At 48.9% G+C, this 17,405-nt stretch overlaps 2 protein-coding genes across 2 annotated transcripts; one reads left to right on the forward strand and one right to left on the reverse strand.

The window, feature by feature from the left end:
• The first annotated feature begins 5,512 nt into the window (after positions 1–5,512).
• Positions 5,513–5,985, forward strand: LOC141047961 (histone H3). The gene has a single exon (XM_073543336.1). The coding sequence runs from the start codon at positions 5,524–5,526 to the stop codon at positions 5,932–5,934; it is 411 nt and encodes a 136-aa protein (XP_073399437.1). The 5' UTR covers positions 5,513–5,523; the 3' UTR covers positions 5,935–5,985.
• Positions 5,986–7,507: 1,522 nt separating this feature from the next.
• LOC141047962 (uncharacterized) lies at positions 7,508–7,870 on the reverse strand. Its single transcript, XM_073543337.1, has one exon. It carries the CDS (start codon positions 7,868–7,870, stop codon positions 7,559–7,561), a length of 312 nt encoding a protein of 103 aa, XP_073399438.1. The 3' UTR covers positions 7,508–7,558.
• Positions 7,871–17,405: the final 9,535 nt, after the last annotated feature.

Below are 17,405 nucleotides of genomic sequence, written 5' to 3' on the forward strand. Positions count from 1 at the left end.
AGCGACTTTTGGTTTTTTAGGGTCGCGTTTCGTTTCGTGAAACCCGACTTTTCCAAAAGTCGGGTCGAGCAAGATCGTCCGATTATAGGGAAAAGTCGGGGTCGTCCCGAAACACGAAACCCAATGTAAGTCAATGGGGAATAAAAGTCGGCAGTGAGAGGAGGACAGGAAACACACCTACAGTGCCCATTTGAATGCCAAAAGCATCAATTCTTCTTACTTAAGCTTGTCAACCTTAATTAACTTCATAATACAAGTTACGCACTGAAAAATGGGGGTTATTTGGCTAAAGTTGTGGGGGGGGGGAGGGCTGGCTGCAGGTTTTCATGTGCCCTGGGCGAAAGAGCGCCCCTTTAACACATACCACAACTCATCATGCTCCGATACGGCAGATAAATAGCGGTATAGTACAATGAAAAATACCTCACTTTTTACATCTCATGACGAGGCCCATCTATTTCTCCATACAGAATCATTGGTCCCATATAATGTTTGAAACAGTATATGATGAGCTCCACATAATGCTACAGTATATGTTGGTCCCCATGGATGAAGCTCCACTGTCTTATGGGCCCAAATAATGCTCCAAACATAATGGGCCCCATTTCTAATGCTCTAGTGTATAATGGGCCCTGTAAATGCTGCTCCAGTGTCTGATGTCCACCTTTGGAATGTTCCAGTGTATGGTGGGCCCCATCTATCATTCTCCAGAGTATAGTGCTCCCCAAAAATTGCTGTCCCAACATTGAAAACAATCAAATAAGTCTCCTCACTAGGGAATCCCTGTACTTGTCTGGACAGGTGCTGTAGCTTGCTTAACAGCTCGCCAGCCGTTCTCACGCCCAGTATGGATTGCACGTGATTGCACAAAGGTTAGAAAGGGTACCGTATCCCTGGATAACATGTATGGATAGCGTACACATTCAAAATATATGTCTCAGGAGGCAGGCTCAGACGGTGTCAGGCCCAGTATGGATTGCACGTGATTGCACAAAGGTTAGAAAAGGTACCGTATCCCTGGATAACATGTATGGATAGCGTACACATTCAAAATATATGTCTCAGGAGGCAGGCTCAGACGGTGTTAGGCCCAGTATGGATTGCACGTGATTGCACAAAGGTTAGAAAGGGTACCGTATCCCCGGATAACATGTATGGATAGCGTACACATTCAAAATATATGTCTCAGGAGGCAGGCTCAGACGGTGTCAGGCCCAGTATGGATTGCACGTGATTGCACAAAGGTTAGAAAAGGTACCGTATCCCTGGATAACATGTATGGATAGCGTACACATTCAAAATATATGTCTCAGGAGGCAGGCTCAGACGGTGTTAGGCCCAGTATGGATTGCACGTGATTGCACAAAGGTTAGAAAGGGTACCGTATCCCCGGATAACATGTATGGATAGCGTACACATTCAAAATATATGTCTCAGGAGGCAGGCTCAGACGGTGTTAGGCCCAGTATGGATTGCACGTGATTGCACAAAGGTTAGAAAGGGTACCGTATCCCTGGATAACATGTATGGATAGCGTACACATTCAAAATATATGTCTCAGGAGGCAGGCTCAGACGGTGTCAGGCACAGCATGGATTGCACGTGATTGCACAAAGGTTAGAAAGGGTACCGTATCCCCGGATAACATGTATGGATAGCATACACATTCAAAATATATGTCTCAGGAGGCAGGCTCAGACGGTGTTAGGCCCAGTATGGATTGCACATGATTGCACAAAGGTTAGAAAGGGTACCTTATCCCCGGATAACATGTATGGATAGCGTACACATTCAAAATATATGTCTCAGGAGGCAGGCTCAGACGGTGTTAGGCCCAGTATGGATTGCACATGATTGCACAAAGGTTAGAAAGGGTACCGTATCCCCGGATAACATGTATGGATAGCGTACACATTCAAAATATATGTCTCAGGAGGCAGGCTCAGACGGTGTTAGGCCCGGTATGGATTGCACGTGATTGCACAAAGGTTAGAAAGGGTACCGTATCCCCGGATAACATGTATGGATAGCGTACACATTCAAAATATATGTCTCAGGAGGCAGGCTCAGACGGTGTTAGGCCCAGTATGGATTGCACGTGATTGCACAAAGGTTAGAAAGGGTACCGTATCCCCGGATAACATGTATGGATAGCGTACACATTCAAAATATATGTCTCAGGAGGCAGGCTCAGACGGTGTTAGGCCCAGTATGGATTGAACGTGATTGCACAAAGGTTAGAAAGGGTACCGTATCCCTGGATAACATGTATGGATAGCGTACACATTCAAAATATATGTCTCAGGAGGCAGGCTCAGACGTGTCAGGCCCAGTATGGATTGCACGTGATTGCACAAAGGTTAGAAAGGGTACCGTATCCCTGGATAACATGTATGGATAGCGTACACATTCAAAATATATGTCTCAGGAGGCAGGCTCAGACGGTGTCAGGCACAGTATGGATTGCACGTGATTGCACAAAGGTTAGAAAGGGTACCGTATCCCCGGATAACATGTATGGATAGCGTACACATTCAAAATATATGTCTCAGGAGGCAGGCTCAGACGGTGTCAGGCACAGTATGGATTTGACGGCCCAGATTACACAGCGGAGGAGCAGGGAGAGGTAAAGATTGCAAATGCTGGGGCCCTGCCCAAGCAAGGGGGGCCCACTCGTGGGCGTCGGTACTGGCACTGGGCCCCTCATAGTACAGCGGTGTGTCTGACGGCGGGTGTGCACCACCACCGTCAGAGACACTTGATTGCACTATGAGGGACCCTGTGCCAGTGCCCGCGCCCAAGAGTCGGCCTACCCACCTGTCCAGGGCAACGGCACTCGCACGGTGTCGTGCGGTAGGTGGTGACCCCGGCCATGGGGGGGGAGGCAGCACAGTTAGGGAGTTTTAGAAAGTGGCATATGTTGATGTTGGACATTCAGCTGATGCAAAAGGCGAAATAGGTGAAGTACCAGGAAGAGGTGGACCAAAGCAAGCCATTTTTCTGTCACCCTATGTGTCATCAGGGGAAGGTGGGACAAAATCCTTGGAAACCCATGCGTGGTTCATTTTAATGAAGGTTAGATCATCCACATTTTGGGTTGACAGACGGGTCCTTTTTTCTGTCAGGATTGATCCAGCTGCACTGAAGACTCTTTCCGATAGCACACTTGCAGCTGGGCAAGCGAGCTCCTGTAAGGCATATTGGGCCAATTCAGGCCAGGTGTCCAGTTTAGCGGCCCAATAGTCAAAGGGGAGTGACCTGTGTGGGAGAACATCGATATGGGAGGAAAAGTAGTTTGTAACCATAGTTGACAACTGCTGTCTCCTGTCACTTTCCATCGATGCAGTATTACCAGTTGTGTGAGCGGTATTTGAAAAATCAGTCCTCAACATTGTCATGAAACCCCTGTCTCCAACGCCACTTCTGCTGTGTGCACCACGAACACCTCTGCCAAGCTGCCCCCGGCCCGTACGGCTCGTGTGAGAACCATTACCGCTGCTGTGTGCTGGGAATGCCTCAAGCAACCGATTTACCAGAGTTGCTTGTTTATTAGCCAATATTAGGTCAAGGTTCTCCTGTGGCATGATGTTTTGTAATTTGCCTTTATAGCGTAGATCCAGGATGCTGGCCAACCAGTAGTCGTCATCGTTCATCATTTTGGCAATGCGGGGGTCCCTTTTTAGGACCCGCAAGGCATAATCTGACATGTGGGCCAATGTTCCCGGTGTCAATGATGCAGTGCGAGTGCTGGGTGGAGGAGCACTTTCTGGCAAATCCACATCCCTCCAGTCACGCACAAACCCTGTACCAGACCTTGCCACGCCAACATTTTCACTTGCCCCACGAGATGCATCCTCCTCCCCTAAGTAATCATCCCCATCATCATCCTCCTCCTCCTCTTCTTCCTCCACCTCGTCCAGGAGAGGTCCCTGAGCAGACAATGGCTGAATGTCATCAAGGATTCCCTCCTCCTCTTCCTCCTCATCAACATTGGCTGCAGACGCCTGCTCCTTAAGGTGCGTCAAAGTTTGCATGAGCAGACGCATAAGTGGGATGCTCATGCTTAGGATGGCGTCGTCTGCGCTTACCAGCCGTGTGCATTCCTCAAAACACTGAAGGACTTTACAGAGGTCTTTCAGCTTCGACCACTGCACACCTGTCAACTCCATGTCTGCTCTCAAAGTGCCTGGCCGTGTATCTTCCCACAAATGCATTATGGCCTGCCTCTGCTCGCACAGCCGCTCCACCATGTGCAGGGTGGAGTTCCACCTTGTTGCAATGTCGATAATGAGGCGGTGGTTGGGAAGGTGGAGCAATCGCTGCAGCTTCTGCATACGAACGGAGTGTACAGGCGACCGGCGGATGTGCACGCACAGTCTTCGCACCTTCTGGAGCAGGGCTGTTAACTCCGGATAATTTTTGAGGAAGCACTGCACCACCAGGTTCAAGGTGTGAGCCAAGCAAGGTATGTGGCTGAGTTTTGAAAGGGCTATGGCTTCCACAAAATTACGCCCGTTATCACTAACTACCTTGCCTGCCTCAAGATGTACACTGCCCAGCCATGACTCAGTTTGTCGCTTCAAGTACTCGGCCAGCACCTCCGTGGTGTGTCTGTCGCCCAAACACATCATCTGCAACACAGCCTGCTGACACTTTCCACTAGCTGCTCGATAGGGGGACACATCGTGTGCAACAGTGGCAGCTGCAGATGGAGTGCTCGTACGACTGCGCTCTGTGGACGAGCTTTCGCTTCTGGAGGAGAAGGAGGAGGAGGGTCGAACGCCTACAGCCAACTGTTTCCTATACCGTGGGCTAGGCAGCACTGTCCCACCGCCGCTGTCCCCTGTGGACCCTGCATCCACCACATTAACCCAGTGCGCAGTGATGGACACGTAACGGCCCTGGCCATGCCGACTGGACCATGCATCAGTTGTGAGGTGCACCTTTCCGCTCACTGAGAGCTGAAAGGTGTAGAGCTGTATGATCAGTGCCACCACCTCCTCCCTGCAGAGCTGTATGATCAGTGCCACCTCCTCCCTGCAGAGCTGTATGATCAGTGCCACCTCCTTCCTGCAGAGCTGTATGATCAGTGCCTCCTCTGCAGTTTATGAGCTGCTGATAATCCGGGCGCAGTGTCAGGATGGGTGTGATCTGGTGATAATGGGGAGCTGCACTGTACAGCGCTGTGTACACGGGGTCATGGCAGTGCGGTGGCGGCTGCTCCAGGTCTCCTCCTGCGCTGGAGATGACGTCACCGGATTTCTCTATTCTGTACAGCGGGAGATGAGCGCGATCTGCTGAGAGCCGCATCATGGAGGAGGCGGGGTTACAGGGCGGGAGGCCGCGGTTTGCTTCACGATAATTGGTCAAACAAATCAGGTTTTTATTGGCTTCTATTTAATGTAAGCACCAATGGCGAGCAGGGGGCGTGTTTCCTATAGACCAATGAGGACGCGCACTAGGGGATAAATACCCTGCTCCCGCCGCTCCTCACATCACGTTTGTGTACATCTATTCAGAGCTATGGCCAGAACCAAGCAGACCGCCCGTAAATCCACCGGAGGGAAAGCTCCCCGCAAGCAGCTGGCCACTAAGGCAGCCAGGAAGAGCGCTCCTGCTACTGGCGGAGTGAAGAAGCCGCATCGTTACCGCCCAGGAACAGTCGCTCTCCGTGAGATCCGTCGCTACCAGAAGTCCACCGAGCTGCTGATCCGTAAGCTTCCCTTCCAGCGCCTGGTGAGGGAGATCGCCCAGGACTTCAAGACCGATCTGCGCTTCCAGAGCTCGGCGGTGATGGCCCTGCAGGAGGCCAGCGAGGCTTATCTGGTGGGGCTGTTCGAGGACACCAACCTGTGCGCCATCCACGCCAAGAGGGTCACCATCATGCCCAAAGACATCCAGCTGGCCCGCAGGATCCGTGGGGAGAGAGCTTAGATCTTCCCGAGCACCGACCACAACACAAAGGCTCTTCTCAGAGCCACCAAATCCTCCCACAGATGAGCTCCTTCCTGCCGTTTCTCCTTCCTTCCTCCTGGTTCGGTAATATCTGGGCTGCTTAGTCCACAGTTGTCTGAGGGCCGTTATTCTGGCCGGTTCCGTTATCGGTAGATCCAGCGGTTCTGTTCCTGCTTCCATGCAGCCTCATACAGAAGGGGGAAATGAGCAGCGCACGGTCACTAAGGAGTTAACCGGAGGAGTCCATACCTGGCTCTGGGATTGGTCGCGCCTGCGGACTTCTCTCATTGGCTGATCACAGACCCGTTGATGGTTTTGAATTTCCCGCTCAATCCCTTTCCTGTCCTTTGGATTATTCCCGGCCCCTCTGCTTAGTAGCGGAGATCGCTGTGACGTGAGCCGTCCGGTCTGGGGCAGCTGCACCCGCAGAGCTCAGAGTCCTGCTCCCCGGAGCTGCTGATCGCTCCCCTGATCGGCCGCCGCCGTTACCTTCCCTTCATCTCACAGCAGCACTCCGAGCTCTGTACTGTGCACAGAGGGGTCTGTGTCCGGATATAGCGCCCATACACCCTGTTACAAGGCTCAACCCCAGAATAGATCGGAAAGTGCAAACAGCGGTGCGAGCTCCAGGGGCTGAAGACAGGGGCAGCACCGAGAGAGGAGGCCGCAGCCAGGACCGCAGTGTGTCCGGAGGAAGAGAGCCGCCCGGGCTGCGACATCGAGTCCCGAGATCACAGGGACCCACTGAGCCCGGGGCAGCTCCATAGAGAGCAGCGACCTCCTCCTGGTCTCTGTTGGAGGCGCCGGCACTAGGGGCAGAGCTGTGGTTCCATAGTTGGGGTCATTGATTCCTTTCCACACATCTCGGATGACGTTACTGTAGAGTTGGGACCTGGTGACAGAGCAGTGGGTATAATCCTCTATATATCTCTCTAGTGGGTGACACAGTGGATATAATTCCTGCTATTAGCAGTTGGCACAGTGGGTATATTCCTGTATATGATAATTTGCTCCGGGATTTAGATCCGGTGGTTGGTGCAAAGTGTGATGTGGGCAGATGTTCTCCTGATCACAGGCAGAGCGACCCTGTATTCCTGCACCGTCCCTCCCTGCCCATGTGGTGGCGCAGAAACACAGACAGCCCCTCTCATCGCATGTAGGTATCCTGTTGATACCCCAATCCTGAGCCGCTGCTCAGGAGCGTTCACACCGGCGTCCATTCATCAGTGCAGCTGCATTCCACTCCTCGCAGCCATCCTACAACCCACAGGATCTCAGCAGCAGGAGACGTGGCACAACCACATTTATTACCAGCACTCGGATTTCTGCTCTGTAGTAACTGCAGCATCATAGGAGGTGACTGTGCGGCCGATCGATTCCCCCATACACCCGGATCATCTGTGCCCCACCTCACACTGAGACTACTCACTGGATCAGCTCCAGAAGAGAGAACGTCTCCCCCAATGCGCAACGTCACAAGCCGGTCCCGGCGATCACACCAGCAGCGACCGCTAGACCCCAGCGGGAATTGCAGCCTCTCACGTGAGATGTGGGCGGCTCTGAGAAGAGCCTTTGGGTTGTCAGGACAGAGACGAGAATACAATTAACCTCCGAAGCCGTAGAGAGTGCGGCCCTGGCGCTTGAGCGCGTACACCACGTCCATGGCGGTGACGGTCTTCCTCTTGGCGTGCTCGGTGTAGGTGACGGCGTCACGGATCACGTTCTCCAGGAAGACTTTCAGGACGCTGCGAGTCTCCTCATAGATGAGGCCGGAGATGCGCTTCACTCCTCCCCTGCGAGCCAGACGGCGGATGGCAGGCTTGGTGATGCCCTGGATGTTATCACGGAGCACCTTCCTGTGCCGCTTGGCGCCGCCCTTCCCGAGACCTTTCCCTCCTTTACCGCGACCAGACATTGGCATGGGACTATGGGATGGAGGATGTATGATGGGTATATGGGCACTGGACTATGGGATGGAGGATGTATGATGGGTATATGGGCACGGGACTATGGGATGGAGGATGTGTGATGGGTATATGGGCACGGGACTATGGGATGGAGGATGTGTGATGGGTATATGGGCACGGGACTATGGGATGGAGGATGTATGATGGGTATATGGGCACGGGACTATGGGATGGAGGATGTATGATGGGTATGATGGGTATATGGGCATGGGACTATGGGATGGAGGATGTATGATGGGTATATGGGCACGGGACTATGGGATGGAGGATGTGTGATGGGTATATGGGCACGGGACTATGGGATGGAGGATGTATGATGGGTATGATGGGTATATGGGCACGGGACTATGGGATGGAGGATATGTATGATGGGTATATTGGCATGGGACTATGGGATGGAGGATGTATGATGGGTATATGGGCACGGGACTATGGGATGGAGGATATGTGATGGGTATATGGGCACGGGGCTATGGGATGGAGGATGTGTGATGGGTATATGGGCACGGGACTATGGGATGGAGGATATGTATGATGGGTATATGGGCACGGGACTATGGGATGGAGGATAATTATAATTTCCTATAACTAACCACAGTTAGTTACTATGCCCGGGCAGCGCCGCGCTCTTCAGCTAGTAAATGATAAAATTATCAGTCTGCCTTCATGCTCTAAGAAAAGAACTATGTGCCTTTTTTAGATAATCGCTACTAATTTGGGGGTTTGCCACGGACCCTCTTAATTAACTCTTTGATTAAGTGAATCGTGGCTGGTGGCAGCGTGGTGTGTTCGGTTGGTTGGGCTAGTTGACAGTACGGAAGGGTCTTATATGCTGATTGAGTGGCTGTGGCCAAAGCATTGATAATTCCCTTACTGCAGTAGTCTAATTGTCCGTGCACAACAAACAGCCCATCCGACAACTATTTATCCTAGGTGCAGTTCCCTGACTGACCTGAGGGTAAGGGGGGCGTCGGAGAGCTGCGAGTTCCAAAGTGGAACTGACAAAGTGGCATATCCATAAATCCCCGCAGTTCTTGGAAGGTTGTTAGCAGTGGTGAGGCATCCAAAATACCCCCCTGCGGTAAATTGTTAGAGCAAGATTAGCTTGCTGTATTTTTGTCACATGGTGCCAGTGGTGGGATAACTAAGATAAGCCCCCACTGTGCCTGTGATAGCCGTGTGCCGGCAGTGCGTCACATCTATCTGTCCGCTGACAAACCCGTGCCGGTGGTGGGATCGTGACATATTGGTGGCACAGGGTGCGTTTTCATCACATATTGGTGGCAGCAGTGGGATTTTCATAGAGCATTAGTGATTTGGTTTGAGCAATCATTCCTCTCACTAAAGACCTGCACGGTTCCTGCGGGAATCCTGCATCATAGGTTTTGGAGAACAGACTCAGTGGTTACTAGTACTGAGACATTAGTGTGTAAGTGCGAGTATTCCCTCCCTTTTCTTCGTTTTTCTTTTCTATCTTTTATTTGGCAACCATGGCGGCAAAAGGAGAACGCTGGTATACACAGCAGAAAAAGGAAACTCTTGCTGGAGTATGCACGTACCGAGGCATTGACGCCACAAACAAAACCAGAGACTAATTGATCGCGGCTCTGTTGCAGCTGGACAATGCACAGAGCCCATCGGGCGCAGAAGCCGGCCCTAGCCAAGGTGGCGCTGCATCTGAGGTCCATCCACCGTAAGCCGGCCCCACATGCAACCAGGCCAGGCTGGACCCCTACCTGCAAGCGGCCTTGGACGCACTCCCTGCCGAAGACCATGATGGACGTCTGAAGCTGATCCAGCAAGCTCAGGAGAGAGAGGAGCAGCGAGCCGAGCGGGAGGAGAGAGCCGAGCGCCAAGCACAGGCTGAGAGAGCCGAGCGCCAAGCGCAGAGGGCCCATGAACTGGAGGTGCTCCAGCGGGGAGGAATGCCCCCACAGCCCAAAGCAGTGAGCCCAGCAACGCCCAGAGTCCTAAACCCTGGCCAGAGCATTTTCCCGTGATGAAAAAGGAAGGGGACTTGGACATATTTCTGCGAGCCTTTGAGAAAGCCTGCAGACAGTACCGGCTGGCTAAGGACCAATGGGCCAGATACTTGACCCCAGGGCTAAAAGGCAAAGCTCTGGAGATGTTTAATTCTCTACCGCCAGAAGACGATGACGACTATGATGCCATCAAGCAGGTTCTGATCGCCAAATACCGGCTGACACCTGAGGTATACCGAAAGAAGTTCCGGAACCTCCAACGTGGCCCACACGATAGCTATAGCTACAGTATGTGGTGCAAGGACTCAGGACCCACTTTGACCAGTGACTCCATGGACTGTCAGTTGATTCCTTTGAGCTGCTAAAGGACCTGATGATCAAAGACCAGTTCCTGCATCTCTGCCCAGCTGAGGTCCGACAGTTTATCCTGTCGGGCAGGGCCTTGGAATGGGCCACTCCACTGTGGGAGCGTGGGGATCCCCTGGTACAGAGTGCCACCCACTTCTTGGTCGCTCTGAAACAGGTCTTCCAGGTGCAAAAATTAAAGATGTGTCTGACAGGATATCAGGACTCTTCAGACCTACAGATGACTACCCATTCCTGCTACTACATGTGGGGACAAATGACACCGCAAGAAACGACCTGGAAACCATCTGCAGAGACTTTGAAGACTTAGGCAAGAAAGTGAAAGAACTGGGAGCGCAGGTGGTCTTCTCTTCCATCCTCCCTGTGGATGGCCATGGAACAAGGAGGTGGAATAAGATTCTGCAGGGGAACAACTGGCTACATCGATGGTGCCGTCAGCAACGATTTGGATTTCTGGATCACGGAGTGAACTACTTATACGATGGACTACTTGCTAGAGATGGGGTGCACCTTATGAAGACTGGAAAGCATGTATTTGGAAGTCGCCTTGCTACACTTGTAAGGAGAGCTTTAAACTAGAACAACATGGGAAGGGAAGCAAAAGACCAGAAAAAGCCATACACCTGACAAATGCTATTGAGAACTCTGCTATTAGAAGTGGAAAGGAAGAACAAAGACGAAAGAATCTAATTAATAAAAATATTGGAGAAAGAGAAACCAATCACAAACTAAAATGTTTCTATACTAATGCACAAAGCATGGGCAACAAACAAGGAGAATTGGAACTACTAACACAGGAAAAGAAATATGATGTCATTGGAATCACTGAAACTTGGTGGGACAATACACATGATTGGAATACAAGACTAGAACGATACAACTTATTTGCAAGAAACAGACTTGATAAACGAGGAGGGGGTGTCGCATTGTATGTTAGAAACACGTATATCTGCACAGAGATTGAAGCTTCAGAGACTGGGAGTTCTGTGGAAACTGTTTGGGTAAGAATACAAGGACAGAACAATGGAAAGGACACCATTGTAGGCATTTACTACAGGCCGCCTGTGCAAGCTGAAGATATGGATGAACTCTTTATGCATCAAATGGCCAAGTTCTCCAAAAAATATGACATAGTTGTCATGGGAAATTTCAACTATCCAGACATTTGTTGGGAATCTCTCTCAGGCAAAACTAACAGGTCAAGGAAATTCTTATCCTCTCTTGCTGACAACTTTATCTTCCAAAAGGTAAAGGAGAAAACAAGGGGAACTGCTACCTTGGATCTAATCCTTATAAACAGGGAGGAAATGGTTGAGGAGGTAAAAGTGGCTGGGACCCTAGGAGGTAGCGACCATGCTATTTTAGAATTTTGGATAACTAGAGGCGGAAGACCTGTGAAGACTCAGACGTCAAGGTTAGATTTCAGAAAGGCAGATTTTAAGGGATTCAGAAAGAGAATTGGAGGGATCCAATGGCTGGATATCCTTAAAGACAAAAATGTCCAGGAAGGATGGGAAATCTTGAAAAATGAAATTCTCAAAGCACAGTTGTTAACAATTCCGAAAAGAGGGAAGAATAGGAAGCATTTAAGGAAACCAGGATGGATGAACACAGAACTTAAGCACATGCTAAAAAGGAAGAAAAAAATGTTTATAAAATGGAAAGAGGGAGGCATATCTAAAGAAGAATATAATGCTGTCTGCAGAACCTGCAGGGCACAAATCAGATTATCTAAAGCTGAAAATGAATTGAGGCTTGCAAGAGATGTCAAAAGAAATAATAAAGGATTTTGGGGATATGTCAAAAGTAAAAGAAAAGTCAAAGTTGCTATAGGATTTTTACAGGATGAAAATGATGAAATGGTAAGACAGGATGTTGAGAAGGCTGAACTTTTAAATTCCTATTTTGCATCTGTTTTCTCTCAGAAAGGAAATGTGAAATCAACTGTTATTCACTGTCCTATTAAGGGAATAGAAGAATCCAGGATATCTATAAACAGAAAGAAAGTGAGGAAACACTTAGCTAACCTAAATGAATTCAAGTCTCCAGGTCCAGATGAATTACACCCCAGAGTACTGAAGGAGATAGCAGAAGAAATTTTTGAACCCCTCTCCATAATCTTTGAAAATTCTTGGAGAACAGGAGAAGTGCCAGAAGACTGGAGAAGAGCAAATGTTGTCCCTATCTTCAAAAAGGGGAAGAAGGTGGACCCAGGCAACTATAGGCCGGTGAGTCTGACTTCTATACCAGGAAAGATCTTTGAACAAATTATTAAACAACATGTATGTCAATACCTGGATAAGAATGAAGTGATTAAACAGAGTCAGCATGGGTTTGTAACTAATAAGTCATGTCAGACTAACTTAATTTCCTTCTATGACGGTATCACTGATTGGGTGGATCAAGGAAATGCTGTAGATATAGTATATCTTGACTTCAGCAAAGCATTTGACAAAGTCTCTCATACAATCCTTATTGAAAAAATGACAAAGTATGGAACGGACAAGGCAACTGTTAGGTGGATTCATAACTGGCTTAGGCCTCTTTCACACATCAGGTTTTCGCCGTCAGGCGCGATCTGGCGCTTTTGACAGAAACCGGATCCGGCGAAATGCAATGCCGGATCCGGTTTCCCCCCCATTGACTTGCATTTGCGCCGGATCGCGCCGGATGGCCATGCGTTTCATCCGGTTTTCGCCGGATCCGGCAATGTGTCGCGATCCGGCGTCTGGAAAAAACGGCTACTGTAACGTTTTTTGTCTCCGGGGTAAAAGCCGGACACGTCCGGCTTTTTCACACAATGAAAGTCTAGAATCATAGAATCATAGAATCGTAGAGTTGGAAGGGACCTCCTGGGCCATCTGGTCCAACCCCCTGCTCAAAGCAGGATTCGCTAAATCATCCCAGTTAGATGTCTGTCCAGCCTCTGTTTGAAGACTTCCATTGAAGGAGAACTCACCACTTCTCGTGGCAGCCTGTTCCACTCATTGATCACTCTAACTGTCAAAAAGTTTTTTCTAATATCTAATCTGTGTCTCCTCCCATTCAGCTTCATCCCATTGCTTCTAGTCTTTCCTTGTGCAAATGAGAATAAAGTTGATCCTTCTACAATGTGACAGCCCTTTAGATATTTGTAGACAGCTATTAAGTCTCCTCTCAGTCTTCTCTTTTGCAAACTAAACATTCCCAAATCCTGCAACCTTTCCTCATAAGACAGGGTTTGCAGACCGGTCACCATTCTGGTCGCTCTTTTCTGAACTTGCTCCAGTTTGTTGATGTCTTTTTTAAAATGTGGTGCCCAAAATTGGACACAATATTCCAGATGAGGTCTGACCAAAGAGGAGTAGAGGGAAATAATTACTTCACGTGATCTAGACTGTATGCTTCTGTTAATACATCCTAGAATTGCATTTGCCTTTTTTGCTGCTGCATCACACTGTTGACTCATATTCAGTCTGTGATCTATTAGTATACCCAAGTCTTTTTCACATGTGCTGTCACTTAGCCCTATTCCTCCCATTCTGTATATGCTTTTTTCATTTTTATTGCCCAGATGTAGTACTTTGCATTTCTCCCTGTTAAAAACCATTCTGTTAGTTGCTGCCCACTTCTCCAGTTTATTTAAATCTTTTTGAATCCTCTCTCTCTCTTCTCTAGTATTAGCTATCCCTCCTAGCTTTGTGTCATCAGCAAATTTAATCAGTTTACCCTCAATTCCTTCATCTAAATCGTTGATAAAGATGTTGAACAATACAGGGCCCAGGACAGAGCCCTGTGGTACCCCACTTGAGACATTCTTCCAACTGGATGTGCAGCCATTTACGACCACTCTTTGGGTCCGATCACTAAGCCAGTTATGAATCCACCTAACAGTTGCCTTGTCCATTCCATACTTAGTCATTTTTTCAATAAGGATTGTATGAGAGACTTTGTCAAATGCTTTGCTGAAGTCAAGATATACTATATCTACAGCATTTCCTTGATCCACCCAATCAGTAATACCATCATAGAAGGAAATTAAATTAGTCTGACATGACTTATTAGTTACAAACCCATGCTGACTCTGTTTAATCACTTCATTCTTATCCAGGTATTGACATACATGTTGTTTAATAATTTGTTCAAAGATCTTTCCTGGTATAGAAGTCAGACTCACCGGCCTATAGTTGCCTGGGTCCACCTTCTTCCCCTTTTTGAAGATAGGAACAACATTTGCTCTTCTCCAGTCTTCTGGCACTTCTCCTGTTCTCCAAGAATTTTCAAAGATTATGGAGAGGGGTTCAAAAATTTCTTCTGCTATCTCCTTCAGTACTCTGGGGTGTAATTCATCTGGACCTGGAGACTTGAATACATTTAGGTTAGCTAAGTGTTTCCTCACTATCTTTCTGTTTATAGATATCCTGGATTCTTCTATTTCCTTAATAGGACAGTGAATAACACTTGATGTTACATTTCCTTTCTGAGAGAAAACAGATGCAAAATAGGAATTTAAAAGTTCAGCCTTCTCAACATCCTGTCTTACCATTTCATCATTTTCATCCTGTAAAAATCCTATAGCATCTTTGACTTTTCTTTTACTTTTGACATATCCCCAAAATCCTTTATTATTGCTTTTGACATCTCTTGCAAGCCTCAATTCATTTTCAGCTTTAGATAATCTGATTTGTGCCTTGCAGGTTCTGCAGACAGCATTATATTCTTCTTTAGATATGCCTCCTTCTTTCCATTTTATAAACATTTTTTGCTTCCTTTTTAGCATGTGCTTATGAGCGCCGCAATGCGCCGGATCCGGCGAAGGCCGGATCCGGTGGCCGGATCCGGTTTTTTTGGTCTGAGCATGCTCAGTAGCTCTGCCCACAAGACATATATAAAAGCAAGACAGTGGGACCCACAGCCACACCCAACATGCCACCCAAGAAAACAACCAAGCGCAGCAGGAGAAGGCAGGAGACCACTGCAGCACCATCAGCACCACCACCACCCCAAATGGAGCAGCAAATGGAACATGCTGAGGAGGGGAGGCCAGCAGCAGATGAGAGACGGTAATTATCAAATCCCCCATTCCTCCAAACTAGGGCTATTGAATATCAAGATATTCATTGGCCCTTTGTTTCTCTTTATTCAACAGCTGCCCAATAGATGCAGCAGCAGCAGCAGCAATGGCAGCAGGTGGAACACCACCCACAGGCATGGAGTGTGGCCACCAGGAAGACAGCACATCATCTTCTGGGAGCCCTCCCTCGCATCGTCAGCGTTTGACGGTAAGTTTTTATTTCCAAAATCCATCATCTCTGTAATATATGTCTATTCATTGCCTTTTATTTCAAAACAGGAATCACAAGATGAAGAGGAGCTCCCAGAAGAAGAAGGAAGGGGTGGACAGACACCTGGAGTGGGCTCACAATTGGTAAGTTTTTTGCATCAAACGCAGAAACACAACATCACACTACACACAACACATAGAAAACAATGTTCTGCAGACCACACACAGCAAACAAATGCCTACATCCAAAGACATAACATTTTTTGTTTTTTTCTCTAGTCTTCCCAATCTGGTGCTCGGCCAAGAGGTCCTCGCAGTGCCTCCCAGGGTCGTCGGCGACAGCAACGCGGCGGTCACCAGCGTGTAAGTATAAATATTTTTGCTTTGTTTTTTTGCACTTTTTATTTCATTTCTTTTGTGGAGGCTAATTATGTTATTTTTGTCTTTTTCTTTAACAGCCTTCACAGCGTGCTCCCGACTCTGACGGTGAGGATGGAGGGATTGATGTGGACCGCCTCATCGATCTCGTCAGAGAAAGGGAGCCGCTCTGGAATATGGCTGACCGCCGCCACGCTGACCTTATCGTTACCCGACGACTCTGGGAGGAAATCTGTTCGCTCCTTGTGGGCCGCTGGGAGGACCTCGATGTTCGGGCCCAGATTAAAGAGCGTAAGTATATACAGTACCGGTTGCTTGATGTAAACCAGTGTTTCCCGAACTCCAGTCCTCGTGGTCCCCACGGATCATGTGTTCAGGATTTCTATTTACTTTGGAAATCCTGAAAACATGACCCCTGGGGACCATGAGGACTGGAGTTTGGGAAACACTGATGTTGTATACTAACCACTCCTTTCTCGTTTCAGGGAACAGAATTGTGAATCGGTGGCGGTCTGTGAGGGATCGTTTCAAGAAGGAGTTCAATAAAGAGATGCGGGCCCCGAGTGGATCTGGAGGACGCAGGAGCAAGTACAAGTACGCACAAGCCCTGTCGTTCCTCCGGGAAACAATGGTCACTAGAAGGTAAATATTACACACCACATGTGAAAAAAAATGTTAGATGTAACTTTTTTTTTTCAGCCAGGGCCATACCATGTCAGTATTTTAATTGTTTTTTTTTCTCTTTATTCCACAGCACGGTGAGCAGCACTCGGGAGCCTGCACGATTGGACCCTTCTGAGGCGATCCCTGAGGAGACCGGCACCGAGGGACACTTCGACCGCCCCGGTACATCTGCACCTTCCCAGCCTTCCCACACATTCGACCCATCTGTCCCATCCACCAGCACAGGAGCATCGTGGCTGCCTACATTACATGAAGCTGCTGGTGAGGAGATCGCTTTCCCTTTACCCCACCCTTCTGCCCCTGCCACCTCTAGTACACCTGCGGGTACTGGGCGGCAGCGGCAGAGGGGTCAGGAAAAGAGTTATGCGCCAGAGTTCTTGCATCTGAATGCATCTTTCCAGAACTGTCTAAAAGTCTTGTCAGAGCAAATCTCCGCAGGCTTTCAGCAGATCAACTCCAGCATTCTGGAGGTGAAGACACTTCTGCAAACCATGCATTCAGAAGCAAGATCTTCGCCAAACCACAACTTTTTCAGGTCTGTTGTGGAGCGCATGGCAACACTATCTCCTACCCAGCAGATGCATGTAATGCATTCATGCCACGGTGCTCTACAGCAGGTTACCTCCCAACCTCCACCTCCCACCACTGTAGTTCCTCCACCTGCACCCCCTCCAGCCACTTTCCATCCTCCCCCTCCTATTACATCTGCACCCCCTCCAGCCACTTTCCATCCTCCCCCTCCTATTACATCTGCACCCCCTCCAGCCACTTTCCATCCTCCCCCTCCTATTACGTCTCCGTCTCATCAGG

This window comes from Dendrobates tinctorius, unplaced genomic scaffold (genome assembly GCF_039654945.1).
Source record: "Dendrobates tinctorius isolate UK_male_01 unplaced genomic scaffold, ASM3965494v1 ptg000130l, whole genome shotgun sequence".
Classification (NCBI taxonomy): Eukaryota; Metazoa; Chordata; class Amphibia; order Anura; family Dendrobatidae; genus Dendrobates; species Dendrobates tinctorius.

Coding starts and splice junctions, on each gene's coding strand:
- LOC141047961 (XM_073543336.1), top strand. CDS start 5,524: ATGGCCAGAACCAAGCAGACCGCCCGTAAATCCACCGGAGGGAAAGCT.
- LOC141047962 (XM_073543337.1), bottom strand. CDS start 7,870: ATGTCTGGTCGCGGTAAAGGAGGGAAAGGTCTCGGGAAGGGCGGCGCC.